The following is a 20,937-nucleotide window of genomic DNA, read 5'->3' on the forward strand; positions in this document are numbered from 1 at the left end:
GAAAGCTGCTTAATCTGTTAAGCTATCCCAAGACACCAGACAAAGCTTCAAGCCAACACCTTCATTTTGACCATGCCTAGATGACCAGCATGTAGCTCGTCCAGTGCTTTAGCTTGGATGGTACAACAACTCACAATTCCCATACAAGACAACCTCTGTCAAGGGCAAGTTCATCCTGGCACTGGTAAAATGGGCGAACTGCAATTTCTGCTGCATATTCCAGCTACTTTGGGTTGCCATGTAGACCTGAGACAGTGAGGAATCTTTTCTGGTTCCCTTTGGATTATCTCTGCCATAATAGGGAGACTTTCAATTTGCATTAAGAGGATTGTCCTCTTCGGTAAATTCTTCAGATATTTCTTTTTCCGAAGATAAACAGGACAATCCATCTGCAGTTCCATGATTAGTTGACCTCTTGAATTCAATCTTGTAATTGTATCCTCCAAGAAACAGAGCCCAGCTCTGCATTCATGCTGCTGCTGTTAGTGGAACATCCTTCTATGAATTGAAAATGGACACTAATTGTTGTTAATCAGCAATGAGGGTAAACTCTCTCCCATACAAGTACTGGTTGAAATGTTTTACACCCCAAACCAGTCTCAAGGCCTCTCTCTCAACCTGTGTGTAACTTTTCTCTGCTGCAGTAAGGCAACATAACTCAAATGCCATCACTCATAACATGTGCAATGACTGCACCTATACTATAAAACAAAGCGTCACAGGCAAGTTTCACTGGACGATGTGGATCACAATGTGTCAGTACAGTGTCTGATGCTACAATTTCCTGTCTTTTGGATAGCCACCTCACACTGCTTTGTCATTGCCATTTCTTCCCGATCTGTAGTAATGAGTTCAAAGGGTGGAGCACTGTAGCAGGTTTGGCAGGAAACAGTTATAGAAATGGAAAAATTCCAAAAAGAACCACAACTGTGACGTGCTCTTTGACCTTGGGGCATCTCCCACTGCTTGAATTTTCTCAGCACACTTGTGTAATCCTTGTGTGTCAATGGTGTAACCACAGTAAATGATGTTTTGTTTAAAGAATTCACACTTGTTGCGTCATGCTTTGGGCCCATAATCTTCTAATATTTTTAACACTGACTGAAGTCTGAAAATTTGGAGATGTTCTTTGTCATCCTTACCAGTACCAATGATGTCATCCAGGTAACAGTGAGAACCTGGGTCCGTAGCTTTCTGCCAGAATGCAGGTGCAGATGCTACTCCAAAAATAAGCCTATTATAGCGATAAAGCCCTTTGTGCGTGTTTATGGTGAGAAGCACTTTGGACTCTTCTTCCATTTCCACCTGTATGTAGGCCTCAGCTAGGTCCACTTTGCTGAAGTGTTTTCCTTCAGAAAGATTTGCAAAGCTATCTTCTATCCTGGGCAGAGGGTATTGATCTACTTTCAGTACTGGGTTGATGGTGACCTTAAAATCACCACAGATCCTGACAAACCCATCCTTCTTAGCAACTGTAACCACTTTCATTGCCCATGGGCTCCACTCAACCTTGGAAAGAATTCCTTCAGCCTCCATGCAATCTAGCTCACTGACTTCTTTATTATGGATAGTATAAGGAACTCGATAGGCTTAGTGAAACTTAGGTGTGGCATTTTCACTGAACACTATTTTACCCTTGATATGTTTCATTTTTCAAATGTCATCCGTGAACACTGCTGTGGCATCATCCAGTTTGTTTGTTCATTATGAGCTTTGTTGTATGACTTCGGTAATCATGGTCTTTCCATGACCATGATTGTTCTTGGAAAATTTTTCTACAGAAGTGGTTTGCCATTGACTTCTTCTGAACAGTGTCTTTACAAAATGGATGATCCTAGACATAATCAATACTCTTCAGAGCTTGTCTGCCTCACATCAGTAGTCACATAACCATGATTTCTGATGTGGATCAGCTGCTTGTATGACAATCCACCACTTGCTTCCATGGCTTCATGTGACCCTGATCCAGGCACTAAGCAGATGTTACACCTTGCCCAAGGGTGACCCGCAGGCTAGCCTTAGTGGCTTACTAAGAAAAGAGTGCTTTACACCTCCTTTGGTAGAGCCACATCTCCACCCCACCACCCACATTGTACACCATCCAGTACCTTTCTTAATTCACCTCAGTTGACTTTATTGCAGTGAATGTGGCATGCAAATAGTGGATAGATCTTCACTGAAGTTATAGTTTTCTCAGCCAATCATAGCCCCACAGTGCTGGTCCTCCTAATTTTACCACATACAAGCCCAATGTGGCTTGTTAGTTGTTGTATTTCACTGTTATGAATATTATTCCTACAGGAATTATCTTTTCTCTAGTCTAGGTTCTTACTTGGATATCTGCAGGCTTCAATTCAGTATCTTTGAAATGCAGTTCAAACTCAATTTGTGGAATGACTGATAAGCTGAGCCAGTGACCAATTCCATTTTAATTAACTTGCAGTTCACTTCTAGTGTAAAGCATATTGCCTGCCTTCTATTAGTTTTCACATTGTAAATCTTAAGGCTACTCAGTTCTGTGCCACTCTCATTTACAGGTTTTTCCATCAACAGCATGCAGACTAGTGATCTTTTTGAAACTGCAACTTTTTATCTTTTGCTCTTCCCTATGTAATCCATCCATTTTTGTCTGCCCAACATGCTCACTGTACACGTCCTGTTTTTTTCCTGCAAGTTTCACCTTTAAACTGCATTTGTCTGGAGCCTGTGAGACCCTGCCACAATGGTAACACTGTTTGCTCAGCCAGGCAGGTTTCTGTTTCGATGCCACAATTTTGTTCATGCTCATTATCATTCCTAACTGCAACACAATTGTGTCTCTGTATGCTGTTTCCATTGATACAGTGATTTCACCCGCTCTTTCAATGAGTTGTATTTCAGTTAGCAGCCATTTTTGAATGCTTTCTTGTAAGGTTCCACTAACTAAATGATCTCTCAGTGCATCTTTCAGCCTATGACTGAACTCGCAATGCTGGGACAATTTCTTCAGTTCAGCCGTATATGCTGGAATGGACTCCCCTTCCTTTTGATTCCAATTATGAAACTTAGATCATTCTGTAATCAACAGTGGCTTCAGTTCTAAATGTTCCTGCATTACTTTCATGATATCAGCAAAGCTCAGTTTGGCTGGTTTGGTTGGAGAAGTTAAACTCCTAAGCAAATTGTGTGCTCTTTCGCCTATAACAGTGAGCAAAACGTGTACTCATTTCTTACTGGCTGCTTCATTGGCTTCAAAATAGTGTTCAATTTGTTCACTATACATTAGTCAGTTACCTGTTGTGCAATCAAACTTATCCATCTTTCTGATGTTGCCAGCCATTTCTGCTTTTTTAAAATATTATCATTATCACCACCACCCAGTATTGACTGATTATGAACCAGTGAATTTTATCCATTTTCTACCAGATACAGACTGTCCCTGTATCCTTGTGATGAAACAAATGCTGCATTTTTTTAAAAAACTTGAATGTCTCTCTTTCTCCCCTTACGAAGAAACTCAGATGTCTCGCTGCTCTTCGACACATAGGTAGTCATCTCAGGTTCTTTTTAAAATACCCTCATCACCACTGCTCTGTTTTGTAACTCCAAAAACTAAGTGGAAAATAAAACACAGGAGCCTGGAGATAGGAGTCTACTTCATTTTCCTTTTGTGAGGCGCGCAAATACCACGTGGTGGCGTAATGACATAGATCATTCAGGAGCTTTTACATGTAACCCATAATGAATTATGTAAACAGCAAAGAATGCTTAATCAAACAATATTGCTGAAATATTAAATACACTAGAAGAGGCATGCAGCATAGGATCCAATGTAGTCTGTCACGCCAATGCCAGCTGTTAGACATCCAATTAATCCATTTCACATTCCCTTTCTCTATTGCCCTGAAATATACTTTCTATTTATATATACATCCAATTTCCTTCCCTTTGAATAGATTTATTAAATGTTAACAGACTACCCCACCCCCATCTAATCACTTAAGGGCTTTAATTTCCCAACAGTTCCTTCAAACATTTCTTTCACACCCAAACATATCTATTCTGGTTTCTATCCTATCCTCCTTTGAAAATTCCATCTCATCTGTCCTCAATGACGATCGCACTGGAACCCACAAAAGTTCTTTCTGTTGCTGGAAGGCATAGACAAGAGCTCCTGAATGCAGACCTACTGACCAGAACCAGGATTTATGGTAGAAAAGACATAGTGTGGGAAGATTCTTGTTCCCCTTAAATGTTTGTCATCTGGGCTAGCTGGCATGCAAGATGCAAAGTAGATTATCTCCTTATGCTTGATGATGGTATTATTTATAAATATACTGACAAGTGGCCTGAAAGGAGATGAAACACAGCATCTTGTCCATGTTCCTCGCCTATTTACTAGGTTTTTTTTCCTCTCTGTTTTAATGAAATGTGTACTATTTGGGAATGTAATGTTATGGAAAAACAACTTTACAAGATCAGCAGTCAGTATTAAAAACTTACATTACCAGGAATGAATTTTTTTATTTTTTTTTGCTGTTTTCTTTATTGAGACAATCAATTTAGGACAGATACAAAGAAGGGCATGGGTCAACCAAATTACAGGTTTGATTGTTGTTATCTAGTTATGAGAAATGCATAGAAACTATCATGCTTCACATGAAGTACTTGATAAACTTACAAAGCAGCAAACTTGCATTCGAGAAAAGAGTTATCTGCATAACTTTGGGAGAAAGAAGAAAAGTTTAATACTTCCTGGAGCCCGATTAAAATTGCTTTCTGACTGGAACATGTCAAAATAATTTGATGTTACAAGGCCAATGATGTCACTAATAATGATCTGTAAAGTCTTAACTCTAACAGTTTCCATAGAGACACATCTGCTGGAAAATAATTACTAAAGAATGGTTAGAACGTTACTTCTTGTACTGACCCATTTGTCAAGGCAATCTTTCAGAAATGACTGAATAATATATCACACTTTTCATGACTATATTTAATTGGAGAGATATAAATACTTCTTTCCATCTGTGCTGTGCACAGCATTTTGAAATCAGTTTGAGTTTACTAACTGGTGTTAATAATTATTAAGTTTCCATTAGTTATAAAAAGCATAGATAGAATGGACAGCTGGTGCCTTTTTTCCAGGGTGGAAATGGCTAATACAAGACTGCATAATTTTAAGGTGATTGGCGGAAAGTATAAGGGGGATGTGAGAAAGTGGTGGATGTAGGAGGGAAATGTTGGATTGATCTTCACGTAGGTTAAAAGGTCAGCACAACATCATACATATTGATCAGAGAATATGATATGAAACACATGATAAACAATGCGGCAGAAGTTAATCAAAAGATACGATTAAATGAACTGGCCACTTAGCTAGGTTGATATCATTCCAGCTCACCAAGCTATTTGCCCACCCATTGCAGAATTCTGTGTTTCTTAAATGAGATCAGTGTCTTCGCAACCTTCTCCACACTTTAACTACCTTCTAACCATTTTAACCATCTTTTCCATTATGAAATACTTCTCATTTCTAAATTTTCCCATCACAGTCTTCAAACTGTGCCCTCTGCCTTGCACTGTCTGGTGTTTATAAGTAGATTTTTCAATGCATCTACTTTTGGTTCCTTATAAGGCATCCTTTTATCCACAAAGGACATCAGATTAATGCTAATAGCTTTCTCTTATGACAACAAAGTTCAACCTCTGAACCATCCATCAATGGTATATACCCAGTCTCAAACCAACAACTTATTCAAAGTGCATTGACAGGAATGTCTTACAAATTCAGTATTCATACTGCAGATCTCAATTTCAATAATTAAGAATACAATAAAATCTTCAGCTGTTTAGCATATTGGGCATGAACTGTAGTCAATACAAATAATCCCTGCAGTAGTTTTTTTTGTAAAGTGCACACTTGTAACAGGTACTATTGAGGAGATATGATAAACAGGTGGAAAGTTTTTCACTAATTAATTATGTAGTTGATAGCTAAAAGGCAATAATTTATTTTATCCAAAAAATTACGCACAGTATTTGTTTCGCTATGACCTTGAAAGTGAATCCAGTTGCGGAGGTTAATTTTCCAGGCTGACAGTGATTTTCCTGAGCTATATCGTGCTCGTGCTCTTGCTGATGTCTGCGAAAACAAGTTTCCATTCAAGATTCTGTTTCTGCACATGTATTTTTGCCAGACAACTATTGCCAGCTGACAACAATTAACAAACAAAACAAAATACAGCTTCTAGCATCTCACATGGCTTTTAGTCCATTGTTAAATGAGTGTATATGAAGCCTGATTTCTCTTGACCCTTTGCCACACAGATTAATTTACCATATTTCCTGCAGTAAAGATGATTGACACTGGTTGGGTTTGGCATGGTAAAGTAATAAAAAAAACTGCAATAGGAACCAAGTCACATTGCATCTACTACCTAGCACATCATTTGTTAATAGATTTAAACGTGCATTACAATTAGGAACTTAATTTTTTTAATTACATTTAACTTGTTAATAGCTATTTTAACCATGAGTTGTGCTTGAGTGACGATGGGAGGGGGTTGATTTCCCACCCTCTCTCTCCCTATACTTTTATTCATCCATTTCCCTATTCAATACACGATTCCTCTATTTTCTTTCTCTCTCAGTAAAAAGAAGAAAACACCTTTAAGTTCACTCACTCTGAATTTTAGATCTTGTTTCACCTAATTCCTCACAGCAAGAAAAATCAATCCTGGCCATGGTATATCAAAGTTCAAAGTAAGAATTATTATCAGAGTACATATACGCCACGACATACAACCCTGAGATTCTTTTTCCTGCGGGCATACTCATCAGATCGATTGAACAGTAACTACAAACAGGATCACTGAACAATAAACTGTGCAAATGCAAATATAAATAAATAGCAATATTAACAAGAGCATGAAATGACAAGATAAAGAGTCCCTAAAGTGAGACCACTGGTACTGGGAATACCAGAAGTAGAATGAGCACAGTTATATGTAAAGATAACAAATGGTACAGTTCTCCACCTGTCTAATGAAGCAACCTTAGGTAAGCTGGTGGATTCTTCAAATTCATGCCACTTACTGCCTAGCATCTACTCCATAATAGCTTCATTATGGTGGCCATCATAGTGGTAAGGGTAGAATTGTTGGAACCTCCAAAAACTTGTACTTAAGTCCCCTTGTTTATGGAAATGATAGGCTTTGCTACCTAATGGATGGAACCAGGTCTTTTCATTGAAAGACTCTTGTCCTTTTACTTCTGTTTTAACTATAATACTTCAGTGGAGCAAGAGTGCTCCCTGCATTCAAGATATCCTGAATATACCCACCTCTGTAGGAGGTTCATACATATCCCAAAATGCACCAGCAATCTGCTGCTGGCAAGGGAAGTGATCTATGGAAACATAAGCAGGAGGATCATAGATGATCCCCTGTCTCAATATAATATTCTCTCCACTTGATCTTCACCTCCTTCCATGGTACAGAACTCTACAGCTTCAACATATTCTGAGTGAAGAAATGTCTCCTCAGCTTGGGCATAAATGTCTTAACTGTATCTGCTTCCCCTCATCCTACACGCCCCCAGCTAGGAGGAGTATCCTTCTGGTATCCAGATTGATTTTCATATTATTCCAATAACGGGCCTGTGGAGATGTGACAGTCGCCAGCAGTTTGCACAATTCAGATTAGTACAGGTGATAATGAAGGCCCCAACTTTGAGATGCAGTGGGTTTTCCTGGGTAGGTTGCATTCTCTGCATAGAGTCATTTCAAATTTGAAAACAAGCTTAAAGAAAATTTCAAGGTCCATAAACTTAAATCCCCTGTATTATTTTATTCCAGTAACAAGAGGCTGCAAAATAGTGAAGTTTAAAGGAAATAAAACCGTCAGGCTGAAAACCCGCCAGAGTAAAAGACTACATTTTAATTGGGTAATCTTCCCACTGAAGTCCTTTCAAGAAAATAAATTATATCCATGTGTGAAATTTTGGATACTTCGTAGCTAAGCTCCCTCCAAAAGTATGGGGATTGTTTTTAGCTATCAAATCACTTTCATCATCTCAACAGTGTCTCCACAATTCCAGGATCAGAGATAAAGCATCTATTATCTAACGATCGGAAACCCAGAATCATCCATCAAATGTAGAAAGAGAAAAATTATAAATATAGGAAAGAGAATCAACAGTTCCATAACAAAAATTTCAACATTGACTTTTTGACTGTAAACAACAAATTGTCATAAATCAGGTCTGAAAGGCTTTCAGATTTCTGGAAAGAAAGCTACAGTAGTTTACTTTTTGGACAGATAATACCAACTTTATAATGCTCACTAGGGAGGGGGTGGATTCACTGGAGTGACGGGTAAGAATGTATCAGGCAATAACTGACCATTGTTCAAGACTTAATTAATCAATCACAATCTAGAAACAAAACCTAAATTAATGCACCTACTGAAATTTATTTGCTCTATATTATCATGTCAGTTAATGCTTGCCGTAAGTAGTTATGGTACTTTTCCATTAGTGATAGAAAGTGATTGTGGATTAAAAATATGATCAAGCTTTAATTTGTCTTGTTAAAATAATATTGATAATATAAGACAACTTCATTTTTTATCACTAGCATTATAGATCTAAATAACAGCTACTTGGTAATGCTTGTCCCAATTTATGAAATTCCATAAACGTTTTAATCATAAATCTCAAGGAAGAGTAAGAATAAAAATTATACCATCCTCTTTAGGAGCCAAAGAAGCAGGTGGCATAGTACAGTCTATACATACCAGTACAAAGTAGTAAAGTCCAAATGTTAGCAGAGCAGCCCACAATTAGAAAGGGCTTTTGTCTATACTAAATTAATGACTAACAAACATATTCATACATAGCTTTTACCTGTAGTAAGTCCAGCACCAATGCATAATTGCTGGACACAGAAAACAGAGATCAGTTAAGAAGGCATTGCCAAGGTGGAGCTGATCCGGAGTGAGTAAGTGGTCTATCCTAGCCAAAACCCAAGCCAAGACAAACTGAAAAGATGAAACTTGATATAAAGTGAGAACTAAGTGCTAAGAATTTGATCATAACTGCATTAAGCTCTATAAACATTTCCATTAATACTAACATTCAGTAAATGTGTTAAACACTATGTCGTTCCATTGGATACCCCTGTCAGGGGTAACTTACTTCCTCAAAAATAAGGATTGTGCAATACAGAGGTTCCCAACCTTTTTTATACCATGGAGCCTTACCACTAACTGAGGGGTCCATGGACCCCAGGTTGGGAACCCCTGGATATCACATTAATGACTTTATCATATACTTTACAGAACTCTATTTCCAAACTATGCTACCAACACGTACTAAAGGAAAATCAGAAAACGCCTGAACTTGTCTACAGGCTTGCCTTTTCTTTCTCTGTGATTCCAGGCCAAGCCACATAGAGTTGGCTTGAGTAGATTTACGTTTAGCCTGGCTCAGTCATTGCTAATCTTAAGGAAAAGGGAGGAAAAAGAGATCAAGGAGGGTCAATTAGTATTAACTGTATTACAATGGTAACTTCACATTAAAATCCTATTGTCTACATGAGATAGCTAATTGATTTTACTCACCACTTACGCTGATTTTTACTTCCAATGTCCTGGGTTTCAAACACCTTTATCTAATAATGTAGTCTGGCATGCACAACAGACATTATAATTAAATACCATTCAACACATGTTCTGTCTGGCTCATACAATACATCTATTCCATTAATCTCCATATGAGAATCAATTCTCATGCAGAGCAAAGTGGACTTGATTTGGATTAACTCACTGGAAAATGTATATGAGGTAAGAGAGGGATCAGTAGACAAATATCCATTGTTGAATGAGGGCAATAGCTGTTTTTTTTTGTTTTATTTATCCTTCTGTTTCAAGACGAGGTGTCATGGACAAGGCCAGCATTTATTTCACATCACCAGTTACCCATGAGTGATGTGTGCTGAGCTACCTTCCTGAACTCCTGCAGTGTTTGAACAGAGAGGTAATGGTACAACAGTTTCAGAGCACATTGGTAGTTAACTAAATGGAGTCACCCTGGAGTCAGATAGGCCAGCCTGGGCAGAGTTTGCAGAATTCCTCCCATTAGCGAATCAGAACAACTTTTATGACAGTATATTGGTTTTATTGGTCATTGCAGGTAACATTAATTGTTTTGGTTACAAATTCCAGGTTTGTAAATTAATTTAAATTCCTCAACTGCTGTGAGGTGAGGAGTGGAAGTAATTTCACTGAAGCCTCAAGGTTAAGAGTGATCATAACCTGAAATGAAACATAAACTTCACATCCATCAAATCCAGATCACTCTGAAGTCAACAAGGCTTCCAAACAAACTCTTGCACACCATACAGGTGCTACAGGAGGTCTTCTAAGGGCTCAGTGAGGCCGGGAGAAAGAGCACAAGGGCAACCAGCTGGAAGAACGGTTCTTCTCGGAACTATTCTCCAATGCCCACCTCAGGCAGAATAAAGGTCGAGGTACCAGCTTTCCAGTGAGGTGGCCTAATACAAAATAGGACACACACCTCCAGCCACAGAACCATTCACTGTCTTCCTGGTCATTGATTGAAGAAGTTACCGTGTCCATCACAGGCTGAACTTCTTCTGGACTAGAGTTGTATTGCTTGCACTATTTCATAAGGAACTTCATGACCACACTCTTAATAAAGCCTGGAAAGGAGCAACAGGTTGAGCAAAGCATGTGGACTTGACAAGTCTGATACGTTTGCAGAGCTGCAAGTTTCTATTGATTGCATTTACATCACTTTGGAACTGCTCCATTTCAGAACAGTTCAGAAATCTCACTTATCATGCTTGGTATTACTTAGATTACTTTCTTCTGTGCACCATCCACGTTACAGGCAAGGTGCACGCAAGCCTTGTGAACTGATTTTCCATGTCTACTGTGGTGTTAAAATGTCATCCCTCCTGAAGAAACATGTGGGGCAGGGAGAAAGAGGGTGATATGCTATGCACATCCACATGGCTTCTGATTCCATTGGCCAACCCACATTTTTCTGATTGGGCAGATCAATGGTGCAACCAAACAAACATTCTAATAACTGAATAGTCCTGGATGTACAGCGCTTGCTGGAGCAGGTCTTGAGAAGATTCATTATATTCTGCTGTATGTTGTAAAACCAAGACTTCTTCTATAGATATGTGGTGGAGAGTATGTTGATTAGTTGCATCACAGCCCAGTATGGAAACTCCAAAGCCCTTGAAACAGAAGATCCTACAAAAAGTAGAGGATATGGCCCAGTCGGTCACACGTGAAGCCCTCCCTCTCACTGAACACATCTAAACAGAGTGCCATCTCGGGAAAGCAGCATCCATCATCAGGGGCCCCCACCACCCAGATAATGCTCCTTACTCATGGCCACCATCAAGGAGGTGATACCGGAGCCTCAAGTCTCACACCACCCGGTTCAGGAACAGTTATTCCTCTCATCCATCAAGCTCTTGATCAAGTGGGGATACCTTTCTATAATTTTCTATTCTATTCTTCTTAACTTCACATGCCCCATCACTGAACTGTTTCCACAACCTATGGACTCACTTTCAAGGACCGCTTATCTCATGTTCTCAATATTTATTGCATATTTATTCTTATAATTACTATTTTTTCTCTTTTGTATTTGCACAGTTTGTTGTCTTTTGAATATTGGTTGCTTGCCCACCCTGTTGGGTAAAGTCTTTCAATGATTCTATTATGCTTCTTGGAATTACTGAGTATGCCTGCAAGAAAATGAAATCTCAGAGTTGTACAGTAAATGGTGACAAATATGTACTTTGATAATAAATTTACTTTGAACTTTGAACCATGAAGACCAGCCCTATGTTTAGCTGAACGGTAAAAGTGCAGATCTAGAGGGGGTGAGGGAAGAAGAGAAATGAGCTGCCACACTCAAAGCCTCTATGGACTCTTTGTTTTTGACCAGCTAAATATCCATCAACATAACCCTTCGTTCTGCATCCCTCACAATCCCAAAGTTCACCTTCCCTCTGTTCCTGAGCAACTGGCTATAAAAACAAAAGCCAACACCACAACAAATATTCCATATCAAAGCAACAAATGATAACATCCATTGGATAGATCAACTTATCACCCTTGTCCATTCTCTTAGTGCCCATCTTCCAATATCCTTTGTACTGTTGTCTCAGTGTCTGCATCATGGTGGGTGGAAGGCACTTGCTGCGAACCAGGCCTTTAGAATCCACTATCTTGAAATTATGTCTGTGATCCGGACTGGCTAGCTGGCTTGCAAAAGTGAGGGTATCAGCAGTGTAGTGGCTGCTAGATGAACGACGTTCGCATCTTCAATAAGGACTGCAAGCTTGTGCCCCGAAGAGCTAATGCTACTGGCCTGGGGAAAATGCATTGAAATGAAGGGCAGATTGCAGGACCACTACAACATCCCACAAAACTTTCTGAGTAAGAGAACTTTGAGCTAACTCCACAGTGTGCATCTGGTGTTGGTCTAGCATATCCTTGCCGGAAACGCTGAGTTACATGGTTGGTGCTGAAAAGTGCACATAAGCTTTCTGAAAAGTTTGCCTTATGCAACAACCATTTCATGGTGATCTGCTGCATGCTTCTTCTGTGGGCTGCCCCATTTTCTGTAAGTACTCATCTACTTCGTCTGCAATTGTATTTGTGCAATAATTCCCTTCTAGGAAGTATAAACCTGCACTACCATTTCTTCTGCCCTGGCTTCAGATTAGTCAATGTTAATGACTCACTTCATGCAAAAACTTTTTTAAAGCTAACTTCCACGGTTTACATTGGCATGGTGATTATGTAATTCAAAAACCCAAACTAAGGATCATACACTCCATGGCCACTTTATTAGGTACACCTGCTCATTAATGCAAATAATTCATCAACCAATCTTGTGACAACAACTCAATGCATAAAAGCACGCAGACATGGTTAAGAGGTTCAGTTGTTGTCCAGGGCAAACATCAGAATGGGGAAGAGATGTGATCTAAGTGACTTTGATTGTGGAACGATTGTTGGTGTGAGACGCGGCGGTTTGTGCATCTCAGAAACTGCTGATTTTCCCGCACAACAGTCTCTAGAGCTCACGGAGAATGGTGCGGGAAACAAAAATATATCCAATGAGCAGCAATTCTGTGGGCAAAAACAATGTGCCTATGAGAGAGTTCAGAGGAGAATGGTCAGACTGGGTCAACCTGACAGGGAGGTGACAGTAACTCAAATAGCCACACTTTATAATAGTGGTTTGCAGAAAAGCATCTTGGAAAGCACAACATGTTGAACCTTAAAGTGGAGGGGCTACAGTAGCAGAAAACCACGAACATTCACTCAGTGGCCATTTTACTTGATGCAGGAGATAGTTAACCTAGTGGCCACTGACTGCATTGCAGCTGGGAAACTAAAAGTCACTGAGTTAAATCTGCAAAGGGCTAGTTTCAATATGGTAACAAGGAATCCGCTAGGCTATTAGTAGGGAACGTACTTACACCGTCTGATTCCAAATACATGATATTTTAAGAACTACCTCCAAAAAATGCCCTCTTAAGCCTGTCAATGTAAGGGAGTTAGGGATAAGCAATAAAAACTCCACCCCTGTGAATTAAGTAAAAATGGGACAAGTTTGGTGTTTATCTGAGGATGTAGAGTGTTAAGTCAGGTATCAGAATATCTTCATCATCTTCTTCTCACTCTTACCTTATTTCCTGGCCACTTGTCATCTGAGAAGAGAAAGACAGAATGTTAGGTTGAGGCGAGGGTAGCAAAGTCAAAGGGGATCCATCTACTCCACCTGCAACTTGTAAATCAGTGCGGGTTGCCCAGTAAGCCACGGGGGCAAGGTGTGTTGCAAGAACCATTGATGGCAGTCTTCAATAGTTTTAGTCCTTTTGCTGCCACCCCTCTTTTGTTCATAGGCTTTTCCTGATCTCCAAGGAGATAAGGTGGTGCACTATGCAGGTAACTCACCTGTCAGATGCTGAATACAAAACGTCCTTTTTTTTCCCCTGCAGAAGGGGAAGAAGTGTCTTACTGAATGTCATGCTCGTGTGATGTGCCTGGTTAGAGGTGGTTGTTCATGTTGTGTAGTGCGCATGCGAGCCACCTAAACAGAATGAAAGGTATGAGAGTGTGGTGGAGCACATGAATGTTAATTACAGGTCCTGACTGACAGAGATTGTTGGGAAGTTAATGGTGTAGGTGCAGTGCATCATTAACTTACCAACAATCCCTGTCAATCAGGACTTGTATTTGTGTATAGGTATATCTAAAGATACTTGCAGTAATCCTGACAATGCATACAGAGCCAGTTTGAGACACTGCGAGTACCTAGTGTTTGATTTTGGCCACAAGTACTTCCAGACTTATCATATTTGCCTGAAGGATATGCTGGCACCTCATGGGTAGAAATACTCTTTTTCCTCTACTAAGAGATGTTGGAGACAATGCTCCAAACTAGGGTGGCACAGTAGTGTAGAGGCTAGCTCAATCGCTTTATGATTGAGGTTTGATGCTACGTTGGTGCCCGAGGCACAGTGACACTTACGGGCTGCTCTCTGCACAGTTTTTCGCTGATTTGACGTAAACAACACGTGTTTTGGTGTACATGTAAAACTAAAACTAATCTCTCCTTTGTTGTGTCTGTTTTACTATGTTACATTCGTACAGTGTATATACGTACATACATATACCAGGTACTAAAACCAAAATGCACCTCCCCATTAAGCTCCCCATTGTTACAGAATTAGCTCACTGATCGGTACAACTTGCAATGTTCAAAGTTCAAAGTAAATTTATTATCAAAGTACATATGACACCATATACTACCCAGAAATTCATTTTCTTCCAGACATTCACAATAAATACAAAGAAACACAGCAGAATCGATGAAAAATTACACACAACAATCAAAATGCAAAAGACAAACTGCGAACACAAAAAGAAGAAAAAAAATAATAATTAAGCAATAAATATCCAGAACACGAGTTGTAGAGTACTTAAGAGTGTGAGCATAGATTGTGGAATCAGTCCAGTGTTGGGGCAAGGGAAGTTATTCCCTCTGGTTCAAGAGCATTATGGTTGAGGAGTAATAATTGTTCATGCACCTGATGGAGTGGGACTTGTGGCCCCTCTACCTCCTTCCTAATGGCAGCAACAAGAAGAGAGCATGGCCTGAATGGGAGTCCTTGATGATAGTGCATTGGCTGATGGTGTGGTCATGCTACTGAACTGGCAGCGAGAAATCTTTGCATTGCATCAAACGGATGTAAATCAATTATTTCCCATGCATTATATTCCCATCATCTATTTTCCAACATCGTGAACTTTGTACTTGCTGATTCATTTAGTCAAATGCTTCATATGTTGCTTCACACTTAACATAATGGCCCCAGTTCTGACAAGTGTTTCTCAGTGTGAGTGCCGCTAAGTTTCAGGATTCCGGTGTAATGTGTAAATCAGACTTGCTGCCTGAGCTCTACCAGTGTTTTCATGACTTTGATCCATTCTGGACTAGGAATAGAGCTCAAGGACAGTAGCTTAGATTCAGCCCCACTCCTTGCGTACCCTCTTCTGCTGCAGTTTCTGCTCTCAGATCTCTGGATCCACTCATCAGAATGGGCAGCATAAAAGGAAATAATAAATTATCAGCTTTTTACATTCGATTAACTTTCCTATGCTCTCAAAACATTTTGTGCTTCCATTAATTTGAGTTAAGTGTTTTAAATTATTTATTCCATTTTTCATTGTCTTATATTCTTCTGAATATTTAAGACAAAAATGATTAAAGGCCTAAAGATTAGCTTTAGTTGTCACATGCACTTGGAAACATCAAAACAGAGTGAAATGCACTATTTTGCATTAACAACCAACACAGTTCAAGAAGCACCTGGAGGAAACACACACGGTCATGGGAGAATGTACAAACACACAGACAGCGGTGGGAATTGAACCCTGAGCTTACAGCTGGCACTGGAAATATTATGCTAAACTCTACACCACTATGTCATCCCACGAAAGAACAGCTGGCTATAGAGGGAACAACTCCCTCTACCATTGATGGAGGCGCTATCTTGTACTTCAACAACACTTCCCAAACCCATAACCTCTACCACCTAGAACATTGGCTTCAATCACATTGAAGCATTATCACCTGCACATTCCCTGCCAATCACACAACATCATGCCATGGAAACATACTGCCTGTTCCTGGAGCTTCCTACCGCAATAACACAGTGACACTATCACCAGCAATTCAAGGAAATCGCTCAATACATCCCTCTCAAGAGTAAAGAAGGCCAGCAATTGAAGTTGCCATTGACAGTGTTGCCCAGATCCAACAAGCAGCAATAGTCATGGAGAGAGGCTGACACCAGATAAATGCTCCTAGTTGAACTTCATGGGCAAGTTTAGTTTTGGTCCATCCATATCAATGGTATTACATTCTTTGAGGCTCTTCTGCTACTCAGGGTCTTCCTGGTTGTCAGCAGGACCAGTGAGAACAGGTTCTCAGGCTCAGGGAAAACGAATATGGGACAATGGAATATGCCACTGTGTGGCCACTGGAATCCATTCTGGGAAATGCAGGACATTTAATTGCTGCATCAGATGTGTGTATGTCTTGGATAAGATATTAAAACATGGTTCACTCTTAGGTGGATGTGAAATATTTGTGAAAAAAGGCTTTCTGAATATAAATAATAGTAGTGAGTTATTATCTGGCTATACAGACCTAAAACACATTCATGGCTTATCAATGTCTTTCCAGTCCATGAGAGAATTTTCAGGAACTAAAGGAAAGTTTTCATTTCTTCTAAATATATCCAAGTCCAGGGAGAAATTAAAAGATAACTAACGTTAATTCTGCCTCTCTTCATATCACTCCTCATAATGCTATGATTTTTGTTCCAATAGCTTAACTTAATTACTTTGCACACATTATGCAAAAACAATTCAGGTTTGAGAGATACAGGAATAACTTTTTCTGAATATGCCGAGGGTACAATGAGATTTTCCATTTCCACTTCGCATGGCAGATAGCATCAGTCAGAAATAGTTGATTGCATTGATGAAATTGTATTCTGTTTCTAGCCACAATTAGCTTGGCTTTGAATTGCGCATTTTCTTCAAAACATTGTTGAGAGCATAATCGGCTGTGAAAATAAAACATGCTGTCTAATTTGTCTTCCACTCACCACATGGAAATCTTTCACAAGTAGCCAAATGTGCTTCTGTTTCTGATGTTTCTAACACCATTGTTGGGCATGACCTCAGCACTCATATTCATAGTGCACTCGTGTGGATTTTAACCCTTTTGTTGGCAAAGTGAGAAACCCAAAAAAGAGAGTGAGTGAAGAGTTTTTGATAACTGTTAATATCTTCCTTTCTTGGTTATTGAATTGTCCCAGATATTTGATATATCAATGTACATTGATCAGAGTCACCTGTTTGACTGGCATTGAAAATATGCAAAGCACTTTCTACAAAGATTATTGAACAATGCTAAAACAGATTTGCAACTTATCAGCAGTTCTTCTGGACTTCACAGCCAAAGGATAAAAGCATCAAACAGGAAATGAGCTGCTGGAGGAACTCACCTACAGAGGGAAATGGACAGTTGGCTCAATCCAAATAAAGGGTTCAATCTGATACATCGACAGACTGTTTCCCTCTATAGATCCCACCTAACCGGCTGAGATCCCCCAGCAGCTCTCCCTTTGCTCCAGATTCCAGCATCGTAGTTTCCTGTGTCTCGATACATTTCTCAATCCTATGCTCCAAATAAATGGTTAACTTATAAAGAATCCAAGCTTGAAGGCAAGGCCACAGAAATGAAGCATCATTCCTCTGACCCCATCCTTACTCCTAACAAGGCTGCCCTCTGGGTATTTCAGATTGAAGACTTCATAAACACTACAACACAAACAAATAAAACTGAAAATACCTCCATTGCCGGGTAAGTTCTGTAATGAAAAGCAAAATATTAAATCTCAGATATATTCCTGCATCAGAACTGGAAACTATTGTAAAGATTTGGTTCTGACAACAAGACTGTCATAAACACTAAGTGCATTCTTTCTTCACAGGTATTACAAGATTTAATTTATTGCTGGTTCTAAAAGGACTCCAATTTTTGCTTCTTCATTCTATATATTTCATGACAATAGAATTCTTCCTATAGTCAATAGGAATGGAATATCTGAAAGAAAACATTCAAAATTCAAGCAGTAAATAGAGAGAAACTAATGATTTTTTTAATGATCAACTGTTTCCATGAATGAAAACTACATAACTATAAGATTAATGCTAATGTGGATAAATATACAACTATGGCATGAGAGTTATTACATTCACTTCCAAGAAACTGAAATTAGCAACTGGGACCCTATGCAGTCCAGCTGCACTGTAATAAAAGGCTGAACTAGATAAAGCTGAGTACTCATACCACAGCGCCTCTAAAGGTGGAAGGACAAAAGAACGATTAACATTACTAATATATGTAATAGAAACAGGAACTACTGTTATAAATGTAGGAAATGAATAAGATTGAAGCTGCAATATACATATATGCAAATATAATAGTTCAAAATTCAAAAATATCAGGGTTTGTAATTTGAAGTTAATAAATCCATCAGGATATGACACAGAATGTCTTCATTTTACAATTCTAGCCCAGACCAAATGGTGTAAAAGTTTAATATCTCTACTGTCTGCATGACTCATGTGAAGCCAAATTGTGACAATCCAAAGCGAACTGCACATATCCAGGATTCTGCACAACTTGGCACTACATTGCCAATCTCACTCAAAGACTCCAAAGTGTCTGAAGGAATTAAAAAGATACAGAAGTCTGAGATTGTCTTTACATCTCCTCATTGGATATGATATTTATGCCTTAGTCAACATCATTAAAAGACAGATTACCTGGTAGTTATCACACAGTTGCCTGCAAGAGCTTGCTGACTATGAATTTGTGGATGCATTTCCTGCAGTTGTGATAACACTTCAAAACTAGTCCATTGGCTGCAGAGGCACTAAGGTCTCACTATATATTGTTACATTTGCAGGTCTTTTACTTTTGAGGCCAATGTTCACAATATTAAGCATGCAAATTCCCTCAATAATTCACAATAACACCATTAAATGAAAAAAAGAGCTCAGGCCTGGACAGCTAATTGTTCATAATTTGGCTCCAATTTTGATACAGTCCAAGATTCAAGTTGAACATTACAGGAAAGGTGTGGAGATTTTGAAAAGGGTGCAGAAGAGGTCTACTCGGATGCTATCTGCTTTAGAGAGTGTGAGCTACAAAGAGAGGTTGGCCAAACTTGCATTGTTTTCTCTGGCGCATTGGAGGCTGAGGGGTGACCTGGTAGAAGTTTATAAAATTAAGACAAGCGCAAATAAGGTAGCCAATCAGAATGTTTTTGCCAAGGTAGAAGTATTGTGCATTGGAGAGCATGCATTTAAGGTGAGAGGGGGAACATTTAAGCGAGATGTGCAGGACAAGTTTTTTTCACAGTGATTGATGCTGAAATGGGCTACCAGGAATAGTGGTGGAAACAGATACAATAGTGCTGTTTAAGAGACTGTTAGCCAGACTCATGAATATACTGGGAATGCAGAGATATGGACAATGTACTGGTAGAAAAGAGTTAGTTTACTTCGATATCATGTTTGACTTCAAAGAGTCAGTCCCTGTGTTCTATATTATACAAACAGACTCTGTAATATGTTTGAATGTTACTTCTCACCACATTTCCGGGATCCAAACATTCTTAATTTCTGCAAATGAATGTAAAGTAATTGGGAGCACATCTTTAAAGATTTGTAAATTATCATTTTTCACAGTAACTATGCTCCTCACAATTTGGAATATCTAAATTTGAAGTAAAATACACACATCACAGCATTACCTGAAAAAACTTTGTTCAGAGTTGCTAGTAAAAAATTGACTTTAATTTGCATACGCACAAATTCACAATCAAGTTTAATATGAGGTTAAAACAATATATCTTTAACAATTGGTGAAGAACAAAGTTCATTTTAAGTCATTATATAAATTTTAGCATTATCTTCCCCCCAGTGATTCTGCAAATGCTTGGTTAACCCATTCAGGTAACAAGATCCGAAGTCAATTGGTTGATCCCAGTTAGAGGGCAACTGGAATTGGTCCTAGTACAAGGTAAAAACTGACAGGGGTCCACTTTTCTATTCCCACATGGGATAGTTGGCACAAGTGGTTATAGGAAGGTCCAATGAGCATTGGATGCTGCTCATCAGTGATAACTCTCACAGTAATATTTACTAAAAAAAACTCCACAAATAAATAATGGAACTACTCCTCTACCAAGTACAGAAGAGAAGTGGAGAACATTGCAAGCGATTGGAAATAAAACATTAAATATTGGCATTCGTTTAAAACGAAAACAATTTTTTTGCAGCTCAGGTTTGCACCATGCGCTGGAATAGCAACTCCACTTACCTCGGGGCAAAATCCTTGCATTTTCCACCAGGCTAAGGGCAATCCCACCGAAGATAACAAAAAGAAATTTGACAGACATTTCGCGGAGGAGCAGGCTTAAGAGAAGCTTTCTCTTAGAGACCTGGATCAGCAGTGAGCCTGAAGCTTAAAGTAAAGCACCATCAGCACTGGTGGGAGGAGACGCTGCGTCGTCAGACGCCACACACATAAACTGGGGGAAGAAGTTGGCAGCCTCGGAAAAGTCGTATAAGTTCCCCTTGCCAACACCCTGCTGTAATAAGCTTTGATAACTCTTGCTAAATGAGGAAAATAAATTCATTTTACACTGATTTAGTAGATTTAAGTTCTAAAATCTATAGTATGCGCCTCCGCCAAAATAAAACTCCTTGCCGTTCCAGTTTGCAAATAAGTTTCGCAAACCAAGCA

At 39.2% G+C, this 20,937-nt stretch overlaps 1 protein-coding gene across 23 annotated transcripts in view; it reads right to left on the reverse strand.

Annotated features, from left to right (window-relative positions):
* The window catches only part of abi3bpa (ABI family, member 3 (NESH) binding protein a), a 309,406-nt gene extending 288,738 nt beyond the window's left edge, over positions 1–20,668 (reverse strand). For all 23 annotated transcript variants that reach the window (XM_073045179.1, XM_073045194.1, XM_073045192.1 and 20 more), the window contains exon 1: positions 20,512–20,668. In XM_073045179.1, the coding sequence (XP_072901280.1) occupies positions 20,512–20,590 (79 nt within the window). In that variant the 5' untranslated portion in view covers positions 20,591–20,668. The remainder of the gene's footprint in view (positions 1–20,511) is intronic.
* Positions 20,669–20,937: the final 269 nt, after the last annotated feature.

Source organism: Hemitrygon akajei, chromosome 5 (assembly GCF_048418815.1).
Source record: "Hemitrygon akajei chromosome 5, sHemAka1.3, whole genome shotgun sequence".
NCBI classification, from domain to species: Eukaryota; Metazoa; Chordata; class Chondrichthyes; order Myliobatiformes; family Dasyatidae; genus Hemitrygon; species Hemitrygon akajei.